Below are 21,820 nucleotides of genomic sequence, written 5' to 3'. Positions count from 1 at the left end.
CTTAGGTCCTTCCCAATACTGATAGCACTCAGCCTTTCAGAAGGAGGAGGTTGTTTATGACTGGCAAGTGAATTAAGGCAGCAAGCCTCTGGGAGAAAGCAATCAGAGTCCGCGCTCATTTGTAGCTTACAGAAGGAATAGAAAATTTTATATACCATTTTCAAAGAAGAGAAAAGAGACAAGGGATTTGAGGGAGCTGAGATCAGGGCAGCAGCACTCCAGTCTTATGAACCTTCACATCAATCTCTTCTTTGCCACTGATCCCCTGTTCCTATTAAATCAGAAAAACTTCAGGCTGCAAGAATTGCGATTGTCATTTGGAGAAAGCTGGCATCAGATACAGCCTAATTAATTCCACTTACAAATCTAATTTCCATTTCATTACTATTTTAGAAATGAGTATTATTCAATGTGATAGGAAAAAATACATCCTGGAGTTTATAAGGCTCTTACTCCTCATAATTTAAAATTTTGTGGCTTTGCCTTTTTACTCTTTGAGGTTCAGCAGAACTGGATCCTGCCCAACATTTCAACCCAGTTTTCTAACTCAGAAACTTCTGCTCTAAACTTATGATTATCTGTCACCACTTCCACTTACTAAATTAATATTTCTAATGGCATATGGAAATGACGTTTGATCTTCAATTTTTTATAAGTTTGGGGCTTTTGAGAATTAAATAGGAACTCTTTGTTTTAGGAGCCCAGCAGGAAGCAAGGGCAGCCTCCTGTGCTGGGTGCAGTTAAAAGTACATTTAAATTCCTTTATTAACTAGACCAAAGCAGGCATTGGCTAAGAAATTAAAAGAAAAACTAACCTTTTATCCCCGTTGTAGGTGCTTAGATGTTGTGCTGGCCTGCTCCACTGTGGTGCCCCAGAATGCCCCATTCTGTGAGGTCAAAGCTACTTAGGAAAGCTGCTGGAGCATGGAGCCAGCCCTTTGGTAAGTTTGAATATATTGCATAGTTTTGCAAAGTTTTTTAGTTTTTAAAAATTTATTATTTTATGGCCTAAAGGTTATAAAATAATAAAGAAAAGAAACCTTGCAAAGCAGAGCAATACATTAAAAATACTGTTCCCTCTAAAGTGGCTGCATGCTCCAGCAGGGTTTCCTTGGAACCTTTGTCATTGAACAGCAAGTCCTGGGTGTGGCAGCAGACATCAGCCCCATGTGAGTTTGCAAACCCCTAACTTCCTAATTTTAACGAGTTCTTACTCATGATTCAATAAAAGAATACATTATCTTTGTGTTTTTCTCTTTTATAATCTCATTTATCCATTCTGAGAAGGTGATCCTAGTATTCTGACTTGCATTGCATTACATTTTAAACTGTATTACGTTCTTTAAAAGGAAAAAAAAATTCCTCAAATATAAAATATTGAACTCTAAATCCTGTTGTTCAGAAATGCTTCCTGAAATTAAGATGTCCCTGTCTTAATGTTTGTCACTGTGGGGCAGAATCCAGCATTCTGTAGTTCATTAGTGAAGATTCACTTAACTGATAGTTAATTTGCTGAATAATGCAGTAGAATCATTTTCCCCCTATTTTAGCCCAGTTAAGCCAACTCAAATTGCAGTTCTACTTTTAATGCTGGGAGACAGAATTGTCCTTGCTCAAATTCAAATTAAGTACATTAATAATTTTTAATAAACTTTATATATATTCTCAGGAGCTGAGCCTTTCAATTGTAAGTCAGTGAGACTCAGACTGCACCAGAGGAACAGAATTTTCTGGTCCACAGCAGCCATGCAATAAATAACAAGACTGCTAGGAAATGGTCCAGGGAAGGCTCTCCATGGAAGGTACTTCCTCCCATCCTGCTCCTCTGCCTCTGTTCCATGGCATGAAGCCAAAATCCACAGTGGTGCTGCCAGGTGGCTTCTGCTACAGAAAGACTGCAAGGTTTCTTAGCAACCAGACAGGTGGAACTGTGCAAGAAGTGAGCAAGGGATAACAACACTGACAGGAGAACTGCATTTTAGGGAAGTTTATTGTGTTAGGAATCACTGATTATTGTTAGGGTTTTTTTTGCTAACTTGAAGATAACTGGCAGGCATGAGCATTTCACCCAATTTCCAGCTCATATGCAGCAAATTAAAGGCAAGACTGCATAAAGAAGCCTGAATGCCACATCAGAACTGGGTAACTGTGACATGGGAAGTGAAGGATATGAACATAAACATCTGTCATGCACTCTGCAAAGTGCATAGCTGGCACAGGAGGAGTGAAGGTGTGTGGTGTGCCCACACACTGCTGTGTGCTGGTTTCCTGGAGAGTCTGTAGCCAGTGGCAATTTGTGGAAGAGGCAATTTGCTTTCCTTCCACATGACATCAGTACTGTTAAACCTGCCTCAAGCCTGGAAAGTTCAAGGGCAGCTGAAAGCCCTGAGTCACCTTGATATGTGAGTTCTGATGTGATTTGGCAGATTTACCCCATCACCTCTGGATACATGCCCTTACATGGGGTATGAGTGGGGCAGGAGAGATGGTGATAAGGAACCAGAATGATGCTGAAGGCTGAGCAATGGCCTTTTGCTGTCCCTGGTACTGATGGATTATCTGCTTACCATGTGCAGTCATGATCTTAGAGCACTGTGTGCCTGCTGTCATCTTTGGAGTCTGCAGGTGGTGTGAAGCCCTTTAGTTTTTCTCCAAAAGTCCCTCTTTTTTGTATATGTTGGATCTCCAGAACTGAAGACTTAATTTTGGCCCATGTTCTTTGAAGCCTGAGAGAGATATATTCCAAACACTGTCCTCTATAGCCTGTACTGTGCTTCCTACAAGCTCAGTCCAGGTGATTGTGAAGACTCTTCTACTAAGTCTACCAAGACTCTTCTACCAAGACAGGTATGGGAACACCCAGTTCCATACCTGTCCCTCATCACCAAGTGCCAAATGTCAGCTGTAGAAATGCAGAAACCAGATGTAAACACTTAGAGGGTTCAGCAGCACCCAGCTGCCTCCTCCCCTGAAGGGGGAAGCAGCTCATGTCACCCAACAAGGACACAGGAGGAAGGGCAGAGATGGGTCAGTGACTGCCAGAATGCAATTGCAGATTGCACTTGCCATTGTCGGCATTTATTGACCTGCTGAAAAGTTTGGGACTATAATAAAACCTCAGCTTTTACTGCTGACCTGCCTCAGCACAATATGGGCTAAAGCTCCAACTTAGTGGGACAGTTGAGTGCCAAGAGGTCCTTCCAGGAATCTCCGTTTGCTGCCGGAGGAGCACAGCCAGTGCTGTGATCAGATGCTGCTGTCACACCAAAATACATCCTGGTGCTTCACAGGAGTGTTCTTGTCCTTGGGCAGCCCTTGCTTAGTGCAGGCAGACAGGGCTCTTCACTTAATGCCAATGTCCAAGGCTTTGTCCACCACATGAATACTTTTTTCCCCTGGGTTGCTCTGCAGTCCCCTAAAGGAGGACAGCATTTTTACAAGGTGATCTCACACCTCAGCCACCCCTGCATTTCACTCTGCATCTGCATCCCAAAAGTCATTGTGACAAAAGACATTGTGATCGAGGGCTGCTCTACATGTGTCTGCTCCTGTTGTTAAGACCTGCATTGGGAGATAGATACTATTGTGACAATCTTGACACAGTTCCTTCCCAGTATTTACATAAGTAAAATCTTGCACCTAGTCCATTGTATCATGTATTGTTGCAATCTCAGAAAGGGGAATTTAGGTTCAACAGTTTATAGTTAAACTCCCAAGTTTTTCCTGATATCCCATTCATCCCCCTGCTGCCAGTGTTCACCATTATTTAGTGGTTCCTGTATGAGAATAGCCATAGGTTAAGCCATGACAGCTTAACCATCTTAACTATCATTGTTTCAAGGTGAGATGGAACTGCTTCCCCTTGCTCAGTGCCTCTGTTTCAGGATTAACTCTACCAAATCTAGAATTCCATACCTGGATGAACCCACCAAACTTCTCTGCAATTCCTAGAATTACATGGAGGCAGCATTGACAGAACTTCCTGTAGGTTTGGAACCATGTGAAGTTTCATCCAGCACTTCCAAAGCAGCCTTGCACAACTGCAGCTTGTTCAGGCACATGGTCCATTGTGTGGTGTTTGGCATTCATGCTGAGCATGACCCTCTTACATCTCACAGTGGGTTGAACCCACTAGAATGGTTTGAAATGTTTCAACCAGCTGTACAAGGGTATTTTTTCCTCAGCTTTTTCTCTACCAAAACAGGAGTGACAGACAGCTTCTCAAGGGAATATAAACCTGTGAATTTTCAGGGATGTGTAGCATTTTGTGGCTTGGACTGAGACACAAATTCTGTGCAATGTTTCAGAGATTGATTCAGGGAGCTGAGCCAAATTATGGCCAACGTTGTGGTGACCAGGTGCTGCATAAAGCACTTCAGCTGTGGAACTGGCACATTCACCCCACAATTATGCCTTTGTAGTTCTTCTTGTAGCTCCACCAACTGCTCTTGCAAATCAGAGGATATGCATGGATTTTTAAACCACAGCTCAGCAGGCAGAGCCTGTGCTGGGTGTGAAGTTTGCAGGCAGGGTATCAGCTGGCTGTAGGTTTGTGTATTGCAGTCAGGAGCAGCACGTGTCAGGCTCTCCAGCACAGAAAGTTTTCTTCCTGATAGATATTTCCTTCTGCTGTGCAGTTTGATCCTGAACTCCACAGTATTTTTGAGGCATTAGAAAACTCAGAAAACATGCTAGCAACATCTTAATTTGTTCCATTCTAATTGGAGTGATTTTTTTAGTCTAAGCCTGATTATAAGAGTATTTGTTTCCCTCAGTCTGAAGAAGATGGGTTATTTTGCATCCAGATCCTCATGCTTTGCTACAGGACTGTTGGTGGGAGCAAAACCACTTTCTTCTCCATAAGTTGATCAAGACAGGTAGACAGTTCACCCTCACACATTAGTGTTGCTGAGGGGGAAAACATTTGTCTTTGGTGTAAATTCTGCTATTTTGAATGATTTAATGGTAAAATACACTTGGAATCAATTTCCTTTTTTCCTACCAAAGCAATGCAGCTTTTTTCTCCAATATTACTGTGGAGTTTGTGCAAGCACTTTTCAGTACAGGGCTAAAGCTTGTTCTTTTGGTTTGGTTTTGATTTTGGTATGTCTGCCCAGTTGAACAAGTGATACCTAAGGGTTCTTAATGTGGTTGTGAGTAATAGTTCTCCCACATTTGACACCCTGGCATCATGTTTATTATTGTGCAGATAATTTTTTCACCTGCTACTGGTTGCATCAATTAGAGAAGTTCACAGTCAGAGGGAAGGGTTTGAAGGTGAATGTCTGTATATATTCTGTATATATTGTATGTATATATGGGCTCCAAACTGTATATTTATACCAATTGACCAATTGGAGCCCATCCCAGGTTTTTACTTGAGTGGTTACAGCTTCCTGTTTGTAAGAATTATGTATTTGCCAGACAGATTGCACACCTTGATTGTCTGTGGAGCCCTAAGCAGCCTTTTGGTCTTACTTCTCTGAAAAACTTAATAAAATTTGCTAAGAATGAAAGAGTGAGGTAATATTTATAGTAAAAATCAGTACTACTCCCTGGCTAGTTTGATCTTTCACTTGAGCTCAGGGCATTCCCCTTTCAGGCATGGGTAATGCTGCCAAAATCTCTTTTCACGTGTTTCTGCAGCACATGGTCAAGGTTCAGTGATGGTTTATTGTGATTCCATGAAAGGGTAATGGTTCATTTGCCCACCCTGTGCTGTGCCCACCGTGTCAGCCCCACCCCAGAACACATCACTCCATGGTGAGCCCCTGCTCATCAGTCACCCAGAGTGGCATCAGTGGGGACAAGCAGTCAAAGATAAATTTCTCCTCTGTGATAAATGAAATTGCTTGAATTGTAGTTCATACATATTCCATGACATCCTCAGGCTCATACTCCAGCAGAGACCTAAACAATTTGGATTATTAACTGCTGTTGTGACTGGACTTGTTCACCTCTTTTGCCTTTATTGTACCAAGTAAAGACATCCAGGTCACACAAAGCTTGTTCTACATGGCACAGCTTTTGAAAAGCACTCTCCTCTGGGTTTGGGGGAAGTGGGGGCACTCACTCACCAAGGAGGGAATTGTGTGTGTGTGCGTGCAGCCCATCTGCAAGGATTGCAAAGCTGCCTGATGTCCAGCGTTACAGAGATGCTCGTGTTCCTGAAAATAAAGTTCCATTTCATGTCTTACCTCAGACACTTGGATTTGAAAACATTGACTTTACTTTACCAAGCTGGCATTTCAAGTTTTCAAGTCACAAATGAAATTCTTTTAGGCATCATAAATCTTGGGGGCTTTTATGGTCCTTTCTCAGAACTTCTATGATTTGGAGGCTTTATGCTGTCACCATTCCGATTTGAAATATCTCCAGATCACAAAATGAGATGTGAGGGGACTGTAAAATTGATGGTAAATGTTCCTATGTGAGATGAGTGAACAACATAGAACCCATGGGAAATAAAGTCATCAAATTGGGAATATCTTTCTCTTGGGGAGATTCTTAGTACCAGAGAAATTAGCTCTGACATAATTTTTCCCTCAGGGACCCTGATAAGTGTATATGTTTGCAATATTTATGCTCAGTGGATATCCAGTATACAAGAGATGTAGTGTATTTGAGTTTCAAAAGTTCATAAAACTTTCAGAGAATAAATTTAAAACTACAAGGGATGTTAAATTAGGGCCAAATTTACTTCCTTGAAGATTATTGCAGACCTCTTGCTTGCTTTAGCAGGAGGCAGGTTGCTTCCATATTAAGTAATAAAGTACTCTTCTAGTCAAGGTCTCTTAAAATGCTAATTACTCAATCCAAAGTATTTGTCAGCAACACTTAATTTTTTAAAATATTATTACACTACTTATTCACACCATTAATAGCTGAGCTATTTTGCTCTTTTTAGTACAGTCCTAAGAGCAGAGCCCACTGGAACTTTGAGTGAATTCGTAGTTTAGGAGCACATTCTGCCTGCAGTCCTCATAGACTCTGGAAGAGCAACAGAAAACCAGGGTTAAACATTATGTTAAACTTCTGGAGTTGTGGAGCACTGTAAGGCTTTACATGATCCAGTGCTGTGATGAACTGTGTATTCACCTACATGGTTTGTCTGTGGACTTGAATGTTTAGTGTGTGTTAATGGATCTTGTGTCTTGCAGCGTTTATTCAGGACACCAGTCTATCCTGATTCCCCCCTCAGAGCTGGAGACCAACCCTGCCCTGTGGCTTCTTGCAGTGAGTCAGTACAAAGTGAGGGACACTTTTTGTTCCTATTCAGTCATGGAGCTCTGTACTAAGGGACTCGGTTCGCAAACAGAGTCGCTGAAGGTGAGTGCTCCTGCTGTCCTGCTGCCTGCCCATGGGCTTTGGGAGCCTTCAACACTCTGCTGAGTGTCTGCTGGGAGGAGAAAATCATCAAAGGGCACTGGCGGCTTCCACAGAACCCACGTTTCCTTGCCAGAGGCTGTGTATCAATACTAGTCATTCTTCAGATCACAGGGCTGTTAAACATCAAGGAAAGGCTTTTATTTACCTAAGCTTTCTGATGTGTGTTGCAGCCTGTGTTGATAGGCAAGTGTTAGAAAACAGAGGTGTAAATGTCTAAGAGGTTCAAGGAGTATTACATTATATAGTGTGTTTTATGAATACCCTGGCTATATGAAGTACTAGTTTGGTTTTGACCTCTATAGTTAAATTATCACATGCTTAAAAGCACTGTGTTGTTTTAACTGGATGATCCTTGTTGTATGGAGAGGAGGGTACATCTTCCTTCCCCCCACCAAAATTAAAAGCCAGGTAGCCAGTTAAATATCTGAAATCATCTGGAATTTCCCATGTGCTACTGAAATAAATTTATCTTGAGATGCTGATACTTATGATGACTCCAACCTTTACCATCCTCTCTTCATAATTTCCTAATCAGTTTTTCCAAGTCTAGACATTGCTTCCTGTTTTCTGTTATTCACTGTCGCCTGAATTAATTTGGGGAAATAGCATTCCCTCCTTTCAGAATTAGCATGCCCATCATTTCCTATGTGCTAATGTTGAGATGACAAGCAAGTGTGTGCTTGTCCAGCTGTTAGAGTATCATCTGGCCATCCGGCCTCCAGGAAAAATGGAAACTGTGATGATACCTTAGCCTCCGTTCTGCTGTTCCTCTGGAATCATATTACCTGCATAATGCACTTAAGAACTTCTGTTTTGCATTAAACCTGCCCATTTGTGGCCTTTGTTACATTTTGATTTCTTTTTAGGCAAGGGGACTGGACCTCTCACGTGTACGGACGTGTGTGGTAGTGGCAGAAGAACGACCTCGGATAGCTCTTACTCAGTCATTTTCCAAGTTATTTAAAGACCTGGGCCTCCATCCACGGGCTGTCAGCACATCACTTGGCTGTAGAGTTAACCTGGCAATATGTTTGCAGGTAAGATTTTTCACCCCTTAAGCTCAAAGTTGTTTTAAGGAAATGGTTTTCAGTAAGAAGCGTTCATTGTATTTCCTTTGGCTGTTTGGTCATAGACATGCTAAGAAAATGCATGTAGTACTTAATGTTCTTGCATACACAGGTAGTAAATTTCTGTTACTTTGTCAACAATTCATCCCTCTCATGTTGCAATCATAGCATTTATTCTCCCATGAATACAGCAATTGAGAAAAGCACCTGACAGTGACAGAACATGTACTCCAGTAGGTAATCATGTCATGTAAATGACAGTTTCCAAGTGTTTACTTCAGTGTGTTACAAAATGGATTCCTTCTGTTCATAAAATACTTCCAACCATTACTTGTTTAACTAGACAGATATTTTCTGCACGCAAGGAAAACTATTTTGCTGTATCTCTCCTGTTTTGATCCTCTAATCAGAAGAAAAGTCCCAAGGATACTACAGGATGTAACATGCATTCTCCAGGAATCTTTACTGAGTCATGATTTTAACACTGTAGCTGTCTGATCTGAATTTCTGAATAGCATCTAGTTTGTTCAACCAGTGATAACTGCACCAAGCAAATAGTTTTAGGTTGTTTTAGACTGTAGTATTTTATCTTTGAGGACTTCATATGGTGAAAGTTAACTTGCCTTTTTTTTAGGGTGTTTCATTCTTAATTAATTTTGCCTTATTTCCAATTTAAATTCATCCAGACATTTTTTATTCTAGAATAAGTATCTCATTTCTGTCATGTATCTAATACACATCTTAATTTTGATAAACAGTTAAAGAATCTTAATTCATGCTCTCCTGATCTCTTTCTCATTTTTGTGACTCTGGATCTCTTTCTGTCCTTCAAATCTGGTTTCAGAGTTGCACATATTATTCTGTAATAATACCATAGGTGTCCTACTCAGGTGTAATGTTTTCTAAGTTAATAACCTTTTAAATACTAAAAGAATCATCTTCTGCATTGGCAGCTGCTCTGGCTGGGAAGTTCCATATCCATTTGGTGATGTGCCATGTCTCTAACCTCTTCAAAGTCACTGTGTCCTCAGTAGGACTTGCCTGTACTCTGTGTGTCCATCCTGCATTTCCAGCCTGGCAGCTGCCCCTGGTTTATGTGAAGGATTTCTCTTGAAGGTCCCATGGGTGCTTCAGTGTGGAAGTCAGTGCAAATCTTCTCAGTGACGCTGCAAATAAGAACCTGCTATTCCTTTTCTGATTGGAAATGTAAATATTTTTAAATCCAAAAAACTGACAATTTGAGGTTATGGGTTCAGCACAGAGCAGTGTGTCTGTGCCTGCTTTAGCCTCTTGCCCTTTTCAGTGTTACCAGGATATGAGTACAGGAGGTGTGCCACAGCTCCAGCACTGCTTGCTTTCTGTCTGACTGCAGCAGAGGATCCCTACAGCCTGGGGTGTCTTCAATTATTACTGTCAAGCATTTGACAAGGCAAAGCTGAGCAGGGTTAAAAGTCATTCTGTTGCCCAGAGCTGGAGTTGTTTGGTTTGCCATTCTGTAATTGCTACCATAAATATTCTCCAGGAATAAAAAAGTTTTAGAAAGGAAGGGAATCAGGGAAGAGTTGACATACCTCAGCTGGAAACAGATCAGGATGGGGCCTGTCAGCTCCCCCAGCAGCTGTGAGGGAGCTGCTTCTGAAAGAGAACTCAACTCCTTTGGCCTCTGGTCCTTGGAGAGAGCAGACATAAAGGATGCTTTAGATTACAAGGGCAAATTTTTAGCTGCAGATGTTTTCTTGCCACTAATGAAAATATACATTTTAGATGTGCACCAGTCTCTGGATGGTTCATGGTTGTCATTTCACTTATAAGTCCTTAATTCAGGACAAATAATAAAATCAGGGGATAACACTGAGGAGCAGTAAGCCAGGTGCCTAAAATCAAAGTGTGGCCTGCTGGAAGTACCACTGTGCTTGTTCTGCCTGGGATTTAATGTTTTTCACAGCAGTCTGTGCGGAGCTGAGTCTTTGTGGCTGAACAGTGTTGGGAGCACACCAGTGGCTTGGCTTGTGCTGACCAGTCCTGCACAGCACCAGGGCTGTCCCCAATTCTCTCTGTGTCCCCTGCCCCATCACCCCACTGCCCTCAGCAAGCAGCCTGGAGGAGAAAGAAGCTGGGAAGGGACAGAGCCAGGAAAGCTGTCCCCAGCTGACCTGGGATATCCCATAATGTCATGCTCAGCATTAAAGGAAAAGGGTGGTTGGTCTTCCAAAGCAGCTCAGAGACTGACTGGGCATCATTCTGCTCAAAGGGAGTGATGAGTGATTGCTTTTGCATCACTTGGGTTTTCCTCTTTCCTTCTCTCCTTAAACTGTCTTCATCTTTCATCTTGACCTGTGGATTTTCTCACTTTTGCTCTTCCTTTGCTTTCCCTGTCCCACAGGGAGCTGGGTGAGTGCTGAGCTGCTGACTGGGTCAGCCCACTGCAGACATGCAGGGAAGCTGGCTACACTCAGAGAAGCTGGAAGGTTTAATCAGCATGGAGTTAGGCTGGATTATGACTTGGCTGTGTATCTGCCTTCTGATTGTGTTAACCCCTTAGCTGAAGATTGCTTCTTAGATGGTTCTTTACAGAAATTCTTGAAAGAGTCGTTGAATCAAACTGTAAAAGTGGCTAAATCTCTGAAGGAATATTGGCAATGATAGTGCCTATGGATTTAGGAACAGCACAGAATGAGAGCCTTGAGTGAGATGGTTAAACAGCCTGGCTGATTGTGTAGCTTAATGTCAGACTTTGTTGGGTTCTACTCAGATGTGGCATCTCAATTCACAGGACAAACTAAAAGCCAAACACTGCCTAAAGATTGGTGTGCTGGAATGGAGAAAACCCACTTCAGGACAGGCTATATGTAGCAACATTATCTTCCCAAGCAGAATTGTTTTTAAAGCATTTGAGCTGAGGCTTTTTTGGCAAGTTTTAAAGAAGCTCAAAAAATTACTAAAGGTTTTACACCAAAACATGTTATTTTGGTGGAGACTGTAAAGATAGAGGCTTACATGATTTGAAGCATCTGGCAGTAGACATTGCCAGGGACTGGATACTGAATTAGATTGAATGCTCTTTCCAAATTGTCTGGAACTTCATGGCTAGTGGCATTCCAGAATAGTGGGCTATTCTCTTTTCTCAACTGAGGAACAAATTAAATTTTAATCCCTCATCTACAGTATTGCTGCAATTAGTATTGTTTCCAATATGTTCCTATGATTTCTGGATTCTTCACACTGCATAAAACTGCTTCTCAAGATATCTGAGTCAATAGCATCTGCCTTTGCTTTTTTCTTCCAAGTTATGTCATCTATGAGATCAGCACGTGGTTCCTGGAACACCAACTTCCACAGGGATAATGGTGATCCAGCCTGGTCTGCAGTGCTTCTAAAATATGTATCTACTACTCACCTTACTGAACATATCCCAGGATTCAGCTGCTGACCCTTATCCAGGTCCCTTCTCTGTGGGCAACCTCTAATACAGCTTGGATATTTTCTGTCATACTTCTTGATTTCCAATTTTGTGGACAAATCCAAGGCTCAAATGTTTAAAGGGAAAGGTATCCTGATTCTTCCAGAAAGCTTTTACAGGTCACATCTCCAAAAAGAAGATGAGGAAGTTGTGTATGTCCATGTGGGTGTATCTGTGTGTGTGTGATTCTGTGTGTCTGTATGTGTATAGCAGAATTTAACATTTCATTAAAGATTACCTTGAAAAAGAAATCATTGTGATAATCTCTTTGGTACAAAAGAATCTTAGTCTACCAAATTATCTTAATTTCCAGGTTGTGATCACTGACAGACTAAAGCATTGTCATTTGTATTCATTTCCTTTTAAACTGAGAGCAAATTTAGTGTTTCCTTTGATGTAGTCATTGCAGACTAGATTTCTAGAGATGTGCTTTTGAAAATAAATAATTCCCTCCATCTTTAGGCACTTAAATGCTATTAATATCTGACCTTTTATGGCTGTATAGTCACAGATAATGGTCCAGGGATTAGTGAGATGAAAAGATTGAATCTAACATATTTTAATTCTCATTAACTGGCATCTTAGCATTCTCAAGAGAGAGAGAAAAATAGATATGAAAAGTAGCTGGTTTCTTACAACAGCACAGATGGTTCTCTAGGATTTTAGCTGATTTCCATTTAAACACTTGGAATAAATATTTTCATTTTATTCAACCTGCTACTCAATTTCAGCTGAGGGAAAACTTCTAGAAGTTGTTCATTTTCCTTAGTTAACCCTGAAAATGTACTAACAAATGTGTCCAAGCTAAGGAAAGCAGGATTCATCTTGCTTCTTTTATATCTCCTCTCAGTGAGACTGCAAGGTTAGGTGAGTTATCCCATATCCATCAATAGTCAGTGGAATCACAGAAATACTTCAAGAGACATCTCAGGCCCCCATCTGGGGATGGGATCCATCACCATCAGGAGATCCTCCTACGTTATACTGCACACTTTCTTCTTTAATGGTTGAAGTCACATGAAATGGATCCATTCCTCACTGTCTAGCAAAGAAATCTTTGTTACTCAGTTTAGGGCATAAAGTTAATATTTCCTTTTACTTAGTGACAGATCCCACTCTCTGAGGATCTTCCATATTAAAAGTAATAAAGGGTAGGTTTGCAAAGAGTGCCACAGGAGACCGTGCACTGTGTCAGAGGCATGATTCACACTCAGCAATGCACTGCAGCTCTGGGTGAGCTCCCTCAGATTCTGTTTTCCCACCTTTGCTGTGAGTCATGCCATGAAGTTCTTTTCACAGCTCCAGCCTGCGTGGGTGACATTGCCAAGTGCTCACCAAAAGCTCTTTTCTGAGCATTGTTGGGACAGAAGCAGGCTCAGAGTAAACACTGAGGCCACATCCTTAGGCAGTTAAATAAAACCCTAAAAAACAGTTATTTTTAAATCCTTAGGATTTCTGATAGCCTTGTTCCTGGTTTTTATCTTTGGAGAGGGAAGTAGGGGAGAGCATGCAGCTTGGCCTTTGACTTGAGTGGAAATTAGGTATGCCCTGAGTCCTGGCAGGTGGGCAGCCCTACAGCTGACTTGTGGGGGTGGTACTGCAAGCACTGAGGTACTTCAGGCAGTACCACCAGCTGGGGTGATACTTCAAGCAGTACCTCTGGTACTACAACAAGTACCACTTCAAGCAGTTTTGTCCTGCAGTGTTTTCCCAGAGAATAAAAGCTGGCATATTTGCTGAGATTTGCTCAGACCAGGGATGGTTCAACAGTGGCAGCCTGTGCATGGGCAGAGATTTATTTAGTCCAAGAGATGTGACTTATGATATGCCCATTTTCAGACAGAAAATTCTTTATGTCCCATTTGGTTTTCAAGAGCACTACCAGGCATCTCCTAAGTAAATATCAGATACTCCAGAAGTTGTGTTGTTTTTACCCTGTTACCAGCATAACAGATGCTCTCTATCTCTGTCTCTCAAAATAAATGTGCACAGACAAATTGAGTCAGTCATTCTGGTCTTGGCTTAGACTCTGCTTCCTTTGAAATACTTTTCAGAGTATTTCAGCTGCAACTGGCCACAGAAGGACGTTGCTGATAATTCAGCTGCTGTTTCTCAAGCTTAGTTAAAAGCCATATGAGATTCTGGTACTCTCAAAGTCCTTTCTGCACCTGCAGTATAGTCACAGGCAATGAATTATATAACTGCTGGATTTCAGTAATTCTCCTCCTTTCTTGCAGTTACACTGCAGTGTTCAGCCTGGATTATTAGTAATACCATTTTGGGGCATCAGTGCAATAAGCAGATCCATCCTATTTTTGTTAAATGTTTCATCTTCCTTTGCATCCAAAATAGACCTGTCTCAAGGTGCTGCTGTGGCAGCTTCCTGCAGTCTTTGACTCTGCTGGCATTGAGGAGTCTGGTGAGAGGAATGTGGGATGCCAGGGCTTGCAGAGCTGTTTGTTTTCACAAGTCCTGGGGCAAATCCCACAGCATCCATCTGGTGTTGGATACTCCATGTGATAGTAGTGCCTTGAGACTACTCACAACTGAGGATTTTCTGTCTCTTTGCTGAGTTATCAGTCATGGTGGACAGCTGATGGGTTTTGTCAACTTTAAATTTTATTGTTCTTTATATTTATTCCACTGTTTACCATAACAAATAGAAATGAAGACTTCTTGGGCTCTGAAGTTACTCCATTTATTTATGAACTTCCAGTAGTTAGGCTACACACCAAACCTTGATTTTATTTCACTTTAGGATCAGGTTAATCTGTATGCAAGAAGGTGTAAGTATATTTCTCTGTTGTATACTAATTTTATTTTTTTTCCCAAAAAGAGAGCTTACTTTTTTTTTCCAGAGGACATCACTTACAAACTTCTGTTAATAGTAAAATGGCAGACCTGGAATTCTCAATAGAATAAAGTGCATCAAAATAGGAGGGCCATAATGTTTAATGACTTCAAAACCAAAAACAGCAATAACAAAAAAATCAGTATGCTAGACATGTGTTTTCCACTAACAACATTGTCTGTAGTGTCCTAAAACCATTTAAATCTGTTTGTCCAAGGTTAGCAGTCTACAGCTGTCTCTTCTGTTGCTCTACTAAAATGTTGACACCTCATTTTTTACTTTTTTTAACCTTTAATGGTATAATGGTTAATTTGTAAAATTCTTGTATTTGACATTGTTTTTCTTTTTATTTTACTCCCTGCTTTTTGCATTCTCCTCTTTTGTTTCTCCCACCCTTCATTCCCATTTTTTATTATTATTTTTGTCTTGTGTTACCTTCTTTCCTTCTCTCCCTCATCCCTGCTATTCCTGCTGCTATAGCCTCACAGGCTGGGGAAGCTGGCCGAGCAGGTAGGGGATTTTCATGTTCCCTCAATACCCACCTATCAGCTTCCAACAGTGGGACAGACTAGAAATTGAGTCTGGAGATTTGGGGATTTTCAGATCCTGCTACAAAATTATAAATAAGTCCAGTATAGCTTTATCTGGATCCAGGTTTCATCAGATATCAGATGTCCATTGTAACTATTTCATCCATGCTGAAAATAATAAATACCATAGTGATTGTCTTTGATTTTCAAACTTGACTGTCTCCATTACTTTACGAATACAAATCAGTTTTACTTTTATTTTTAAAAATAACCAATTTTTCCTTGGTTTTGTTTTTTTCTTTTCAACATTGCATATATTTCAAATAAGTTCTCCACTCAGCACTAGTCTGTTACACTGCTGAGTTTACCAGTAGACTGAAAATCGTGTTGTTAATAGCTAGAGAGGATTTTGTACCTTGTATTGTGTATAACAAGCTAAAGAGGCTAACATGCATGTGCAGCTCTATTACTCTGTTCTCCTCTGGTGGTGGGTGATGATCAGAACCTCCTCAGTAAGTATCAATTAGTAGTGGTAACACTTCTCCCCCATAAATACAAAAATTAGCTATTAGTGGGTCTGGGTTGCAACTTTTAGTGCTCGAAAAATTGTGGAACAATCAGCCAGCATTGCAGAAATGTAAAATTTAGCCCTAGACATTCCTAATGTGAAGAATTATACTCTACAATGCATCCCAAATGGGACAGGAGTTCATGCTGCCTGCTGGTTTAAGTAGTAGACCTCTAAATAACTGCTAAAGGAGTTTGTGCATCTGGAGTTCACCAGGTTTAGGAGAATTCCTCTGCTGAAAAGAAAATTTCCAACATGCCAGCGTTCCAGAATGAAGTTGTACTTTTCTTCTAGCTTTGTGTTTAGCAGTAGCACGAGGTTTGCAGCAGAGAAGAGAGCCCTAGCCTGGAGCATTGAGAATTCACATGATGTTCAGTGGTGATGAGCTTGAAGTTTTGGATGAGGGCAGATCATAGCAGGCTGCAAAACTGCAGAAAAGCTGTGGGCGGAAAGGCCCAAAGACTGCATCATCTCTGCATGAAAGGAAACTAAAATTAGTCTGCCTCTTTTCAAGTACCTAAATATTGTGACATAAAGCAAGGGTTTAAATTATGCAGTGGAAGACTGAAAAGGATCAGAATAATCGCTCAACAGACCTTCAGTCCAGATTGGTTCATGTCATGCGTGCTACCTTTACTATCTTTAGCTTCAAGTATATTCTCTGTTGCATGTATAGAAGACTCAGTAAACCATGCTTCACATTCCTGACCACGTGCTTCTGCCATTAAACTGTGTCTCCTCAGCAATTTCCGCCTTCCTTTATATGGCAAACCGTGTTTAACATTTTTTGTATGTATCCATGTGCTGATTACTTGGCCTTTTGTAGCAAATAAAACCTCTGTTGACATGTGTTGGTTAAGTAGTCTGCTTGATGTTTTTCTGAACTCCAAGGTGACAAGTACCTGATGGTAGGTATTTTTCCAGTGCTTGTTCTGATTCTGTAAAGCTGAGCTTTGATTGATGAATACCTTAAATATAACTTGTCATTTGATTAGCATAATTAGCACTGAAATGAATGTTTGGTTATTTGGGGGGTAAAACTCTTCTCTCCTCCCAGCCCTCAGGTTCTGATTAGCTGATGTTGTTGTTTGCAGGGAACATCTGGACCAGATCCCACCACAGTGTATGTTGATATGAGGGCACTGAGGCATGACAGGTCGGAACCACCTTTTTCTTTTTCTCTAATACACACAATTAACAGAGTTTCTAGCAAGAAAGCTGCTTACAGCACACCCCATGGACCCTGGAAACCATTGCAATAATAAATTATTTGTGTTGCCTCCTACCAGCCAGCAGACACAGACATTTATATTGGTTAATTCATTTCACCTCTGGTAAAACTGAGACATCTAACATCACTACAGCAATGACTAACAAGGCTCCTTGCCTTATTGCCACCAGGATTTCATGACACTTGTGTGTTCAGGTGGTGCAGCCCATCCAGTCCCCACAAGCTGGAGTCCTGTTGGGCCTTTTGGCTTCACAGAGTTTTCTCCTGCCTTGGCAACTCTTTGCCTGCCAGGAGATCATGGTGGGTTTGCTGCAGTTCTTAATGCTGCAGGACTGTGAGGGGATGGATTATTTGCTTCAGCCACTGTGCGCAACCACATTCTGTAATTGTGGGTATTTTTCAGTTCCATCTTGAGTGTTAGATATGTATACAAGGAGTGAGAAATAAAATTTATCACTTAGTGATTGGAGGCAAGCTCGAGATCTCAGGTGTCATTTTAAAAAATACCCATGCACATATATTTAATTTTTCCAGTACCCTGGTCATGAGTCTCTTTACAGAACTGTAACAAACCAAGGAGTTTTCTGTGAACTCTGGAAAAGGTGAACATATAATTAACAGTCCTGGTTCCCTTAAAAAATTATTATCCAAATAGGGAGTTTCTTTGTTCTTTATCTTTCATCCTTCTCAAAAACTTAACAGAGAATTTGCCCCCCACCTTTGGTTCTATCAAAGTGCAAAGGGCACTGGGGGCCCAAATTACCCACTGGGCAGTTAGGTCAGATAGACATGTAGGAATTGTCTTGTTGCACATGGAGTTTGGCAGGTAGAAGAAAGGAGCTGCAAGATGTTTGACTCATGATTTCTTTATTCCTTTTGCACACAGTGATTCAGATAATAGCACTTAGGTTTGATCTGTCCTTTGGGACACTACTGTCTGCATAACCCAGCCACAGAAATTCAGTGTTCCTGGCTCAGCAAGTGCAGTAGTGTAGAGACAGAGTCCACAGTCCTAATCAACCCAGAAAAGGAAAAAGGCCTTCTCTAGAGAAAGAGAATGTAACATTCAGAGTCAGTAAAAATTATAAATATTCAAGAAAATATGTTTAGAGAGAGGAATTAAGATTTAAAAAATCTTAAGATTTTAATCTTAAAAGAAAGAGAATGTAACATTCGCAGTCAATAAAAGTTATAAATAATTAAAAAATATGTTTAGAGAGAGGAATTAAGATTTACTCTTCATGAAAGTTGCATAAACCTGGGTATACTATTTCCCTGCCTTAGTATGTCATTGAGAAGTAAGCATCATTACCAAGATGAGGCTTTGCAGTTGTTAATTTATATTTATATTTATAATTTATATTAGTGACTAGTTCTACAGAATATAAAAGATGGTCTTTAGAGCTGGTTCTCATAGCTGGTAATGTAGATTTTAATTTGATGGTTTAAAGTTGTGCCTCATTTACCCAGTCCTGCAGTATTTGGAATTAGATTAGTGGGTCATAAATTAAGGGAGAAAACAACTCTATTGGACATAGTCTCTTCACACTTGCTGTTTCTAAGCATTTTAGTGGAACTGAATGTCCCTTTTACTTAGCAGTATCTGAAAGATCCCTGTAAAGATCTGTGAGACCACAGAGTAGGAACCCACAGAGTCTGTGCAGCCCAGCCAGTCCCCCAACAATATGAGCATTTTACACTGTGCACTTAATGCAAGAAAATGTTTTTCATAATTTGTGTTTTAGAAGATATTTTTCAGGGTCTGAAACAGACTGAACATATGGTTTTCTTCTTGGCATGATAACACTCCCTAGTTGCTTCAAAAAACAGCTGTAGTTTATCTCTTTGAGATTATTCAAACCCTGTCCACATCCATAAAAATTAATAACCAGTTTCAATACCACTATTTCAAGCTCATCTGGTAATTACCGGCTTGTGCACTTTACAGCTCATGAAAATGTCATTTTCTTGTGGGTGTTTAGGTCAAAATACCTGTGCTAGGTACAATCTGTGTGGAGATCTAAGGGTGCTTGTTTGACCCAACTAGATGTTTCTTTCCTCCCCTTGGATTTGGGTGGTTTCCTTTTTGGGCCAGGGTGGAGCTTTTCAAACCCCTTTTTGTGTGTGTCCCTGTGTGGTTTTGAGCTGAAAGCTCGGGTTTATCTGCTGGGACTCTGGCCATGGTCCTGGGCTCACCTGGAGGTTCAGGAAACTTGTGCCAAGGGTGTAACCCCATGGTCAGTGCCTGGCATCAGTTCTGGTACTGGAGAAATGTTTGACTGCCTGGCTGTGAGCTTTTAGTGCAGCTCTGGGTGCTCCAGCTGCTCAAGTAGCATCTCACATGGAGTCCCATGGTGTTTGTGAGTCCCAGGGAGTGTCCCAGGCACCCTGAGCTGTCTCAAATGGCATTAAACACCTGGTTTTAGAATCTAAGCAAGAATATACAGCTCTGGCTTGCTGTTGGGTGGCAGGATACCATTGTACTCAAAATTGTATTGATTTTCTACAAATCAGGGTGTGCTCAGGATGGCCTGAGGAAAGAGTGAGCAAACACAGGCAAGTCCCACAGAGGCTTTTAATGAAACACAGAGGACTCCTGATTTATCTGCCAGGTGGGTGATGTGTCCCTGCAGTGCAGTTTGCAGGGACCACGGAGCTTAGCTCAGGTCCAAGGGACAGAGGAGGTGGATTCCTGCTTCCAGCACAGCTCAGAGGTGGATTCCTGCTTCCAGCAGGTGGATTCCTGCTTCCAGCACAGCTCAGAGGTGTGCCCAGGGCAGCTCTGTGTGCCCAGGGCATGCCCAGGGAGGGACAGGCTGCAGAGCTCTGACCTGCTCAGATCTTTGCTGCATTTCTCTGCCTCTGGGAAAGCCATTTTATTCCTCCTTCCCCACAAAATAGAGAAAATAAATGTAATAAATATATATATTCTTGTCCTGCTTCTAAAGGCCTGTTGTCAGACTGTTCCATCATATTTCTGACCAGTCATGCTCTCCTCAGAAAGCTTCTCAGGTGGTTAAGCACAAGGTGCCTAAATATGCTAAAAGCTGAGAAGTGCTTGGAAGATAAAAAAGGGAGAGAGTGAGAGAGAGAGCCTTTTCTCATAATGCCAAAACACCAGATACTTGAAAGATGGTGGCTTTTGCAACATCGCATCCTTTTGTATGGTAAAAATGTAAATTTGAAGCCCAAGTGTCCTTTGTATCTGGATGGTTCTAAAACAATATGCACTTGTAGTTATAAAATGTCCAGCAAAAAACACATTTCTGATATTAAAATTAAAATTTCACAGCTTCTTCATCCTTAACAGCAGCTTAGTTTTTGGTAGAAAAGCTATTTATTGGCAAAACAAGCCAATTCATCAAACTGAGAATAAACCAAATTATATCTTTCTTTCCCATCAACAGGGCAAAAATATTTTTGTGCTCTGCAGCAGGTCAGGCTGGATTCTCAAATGTTTCAGTATATTTGTAAACACCCTAAACCATACATTTTTAGACCCATTCAAGGCTGTTTTCAAAAGTTACTGTTTTAATCTGATAATACATTGAAATTACCTTAAATTTGAAACTAGCAGGGATGATTTAGAAATAAAATGACATTAAAAATATTGAAATATTTTTACTTCTTTGAATTGTTTCTCAGATTTTTAACATAAGAATTTCTTTTCCTAGGTATCTGTACCTTTCATAGTCTAAATATTTTATAGAGAATTTCCTCAGGAATTTTAAATAGTGAGCTGAAGGATCCATCTGGTGACAGCTGAGGAAGATCATTGATCTTCTCCTGAAGTTGAAACTTCATGCAAATCCTGTAAAGATAAACATCCCCTTGCATCCTAATATTCTTTTCTAGATCAAAACTTTATCCATTTAAAAATATATTAAAACCTCTGTTCTGCCCTAAGCAGAGCAAGGAAAGATCTACTTCGATATTGAACTTTATTTTTAAAAGGATAAGAAAAGCAAAAGGAAACATTTTCATTGCAATCTGTCTACCCCCAAAAGCAGATAAAAAGTCACCAGTCTTGTTCAGGAGCAGATAGTGAAAACTTAGGAGCTTTGATGTAGTGGAGGCCTGGACTCCCAGGGGGAGAGAGCCACCAACCAAGTCACAAATGTATTGATGAAAATCTAGATACCATTTGCATGCATTTCACATAGACAGCTCCCCCTTATTTTGACTGCAAATTGTATTTAAACTGTTTATTGAACTGCATTGACATTTTATATCAAACTGGGCAAGAATGAAGACTTTCAGACAGTGCTGGTAAACAGTTTTCTGTTTTATTTGATGCCATCTCTGGCTTCACACATGCAGACATCCCTTCCCATCTTATCCTGTCTTCAAACTTCAGTATTCCCTTTGGTGAAATAATAGGTGCATGAAATGATCTTTTAAATTATTCAGTTTCATCTAGTTAAGTCTGTAGGGTAATAAAGATGGGGAAATTAATTTATTAATCTCTTTTGTGGTTTACTAGAGTTCCTTTTGAGCTACATGTAAGGGTGAGCTGCTGAGATAGACAGACATAGTGAGGCAGCTGGCACCAAAGAGGGCTCAAATCCAGGTGTGGGATATTGCAAACAGACCAGAAGCAAAAATGTGCATTAGGGTTCAAGTTATTAATTTGTCAGTCTGGCTATTATTCAATTGAGGAATGAGATTCATTGTGATATCCACAGTCTTTCATTGAAATTCTCCCACTCCATCATTAGAACAAT

At 40.7% G+C, this 21,820-nt stretch overlaps 1 protein-coding gene across 3 annotated transcripts in view; it reads left to right on the top strand.

The window, feature by feature from the left end:
• Positions 1-21,820, top strand: part of DIP2C (disco interacting protein 2 homolog C) — a 310,433-nt gene that overhangs the window by 263,634 nt on the left and 24,979 nt on the right. For all 3 annotated transcript variants that reach the window (XM_054273407.1, XM_054273406.1, XM_054273408.1), the window contains 3 exons: positions 7,161-7,329; positions 8,256-8,426; positions 16,960-17,021. In XM_054273407.1, the coding sequence (XP_054129382.1) occupies positions 7,161-7,329; positions 8,256-8,426; positions 16,960-17,021 (402 nt within the window). The remainder of the gene's footprint in view (positions 1-7,160; positions 7,330-8,255; positions 8,427-16,959; positions 17,022-21,820) is intronic.

This window comes from Melozone crissalis, unplaced genomic scaffold (genome assembly GCF_028551555.1).
Source record: "Melozone crissalis strain CALT ecotype California unplaced genomic scaffold, PUWL_Pcris_2 ptg000016l_1, whole genome shotgun sequence".
Taxonomy (NCBI): domain Eukaryota; kingdom Metazoa; phylum Chordata; class Aves; order Passeriformes; family Passerellidae; genus Melozone; species Melozone crissalis.
Note: the sequence above shows the minus strand (reverse complement) of the source record. Positions and strands in the feature narration are given on the sequence as shown.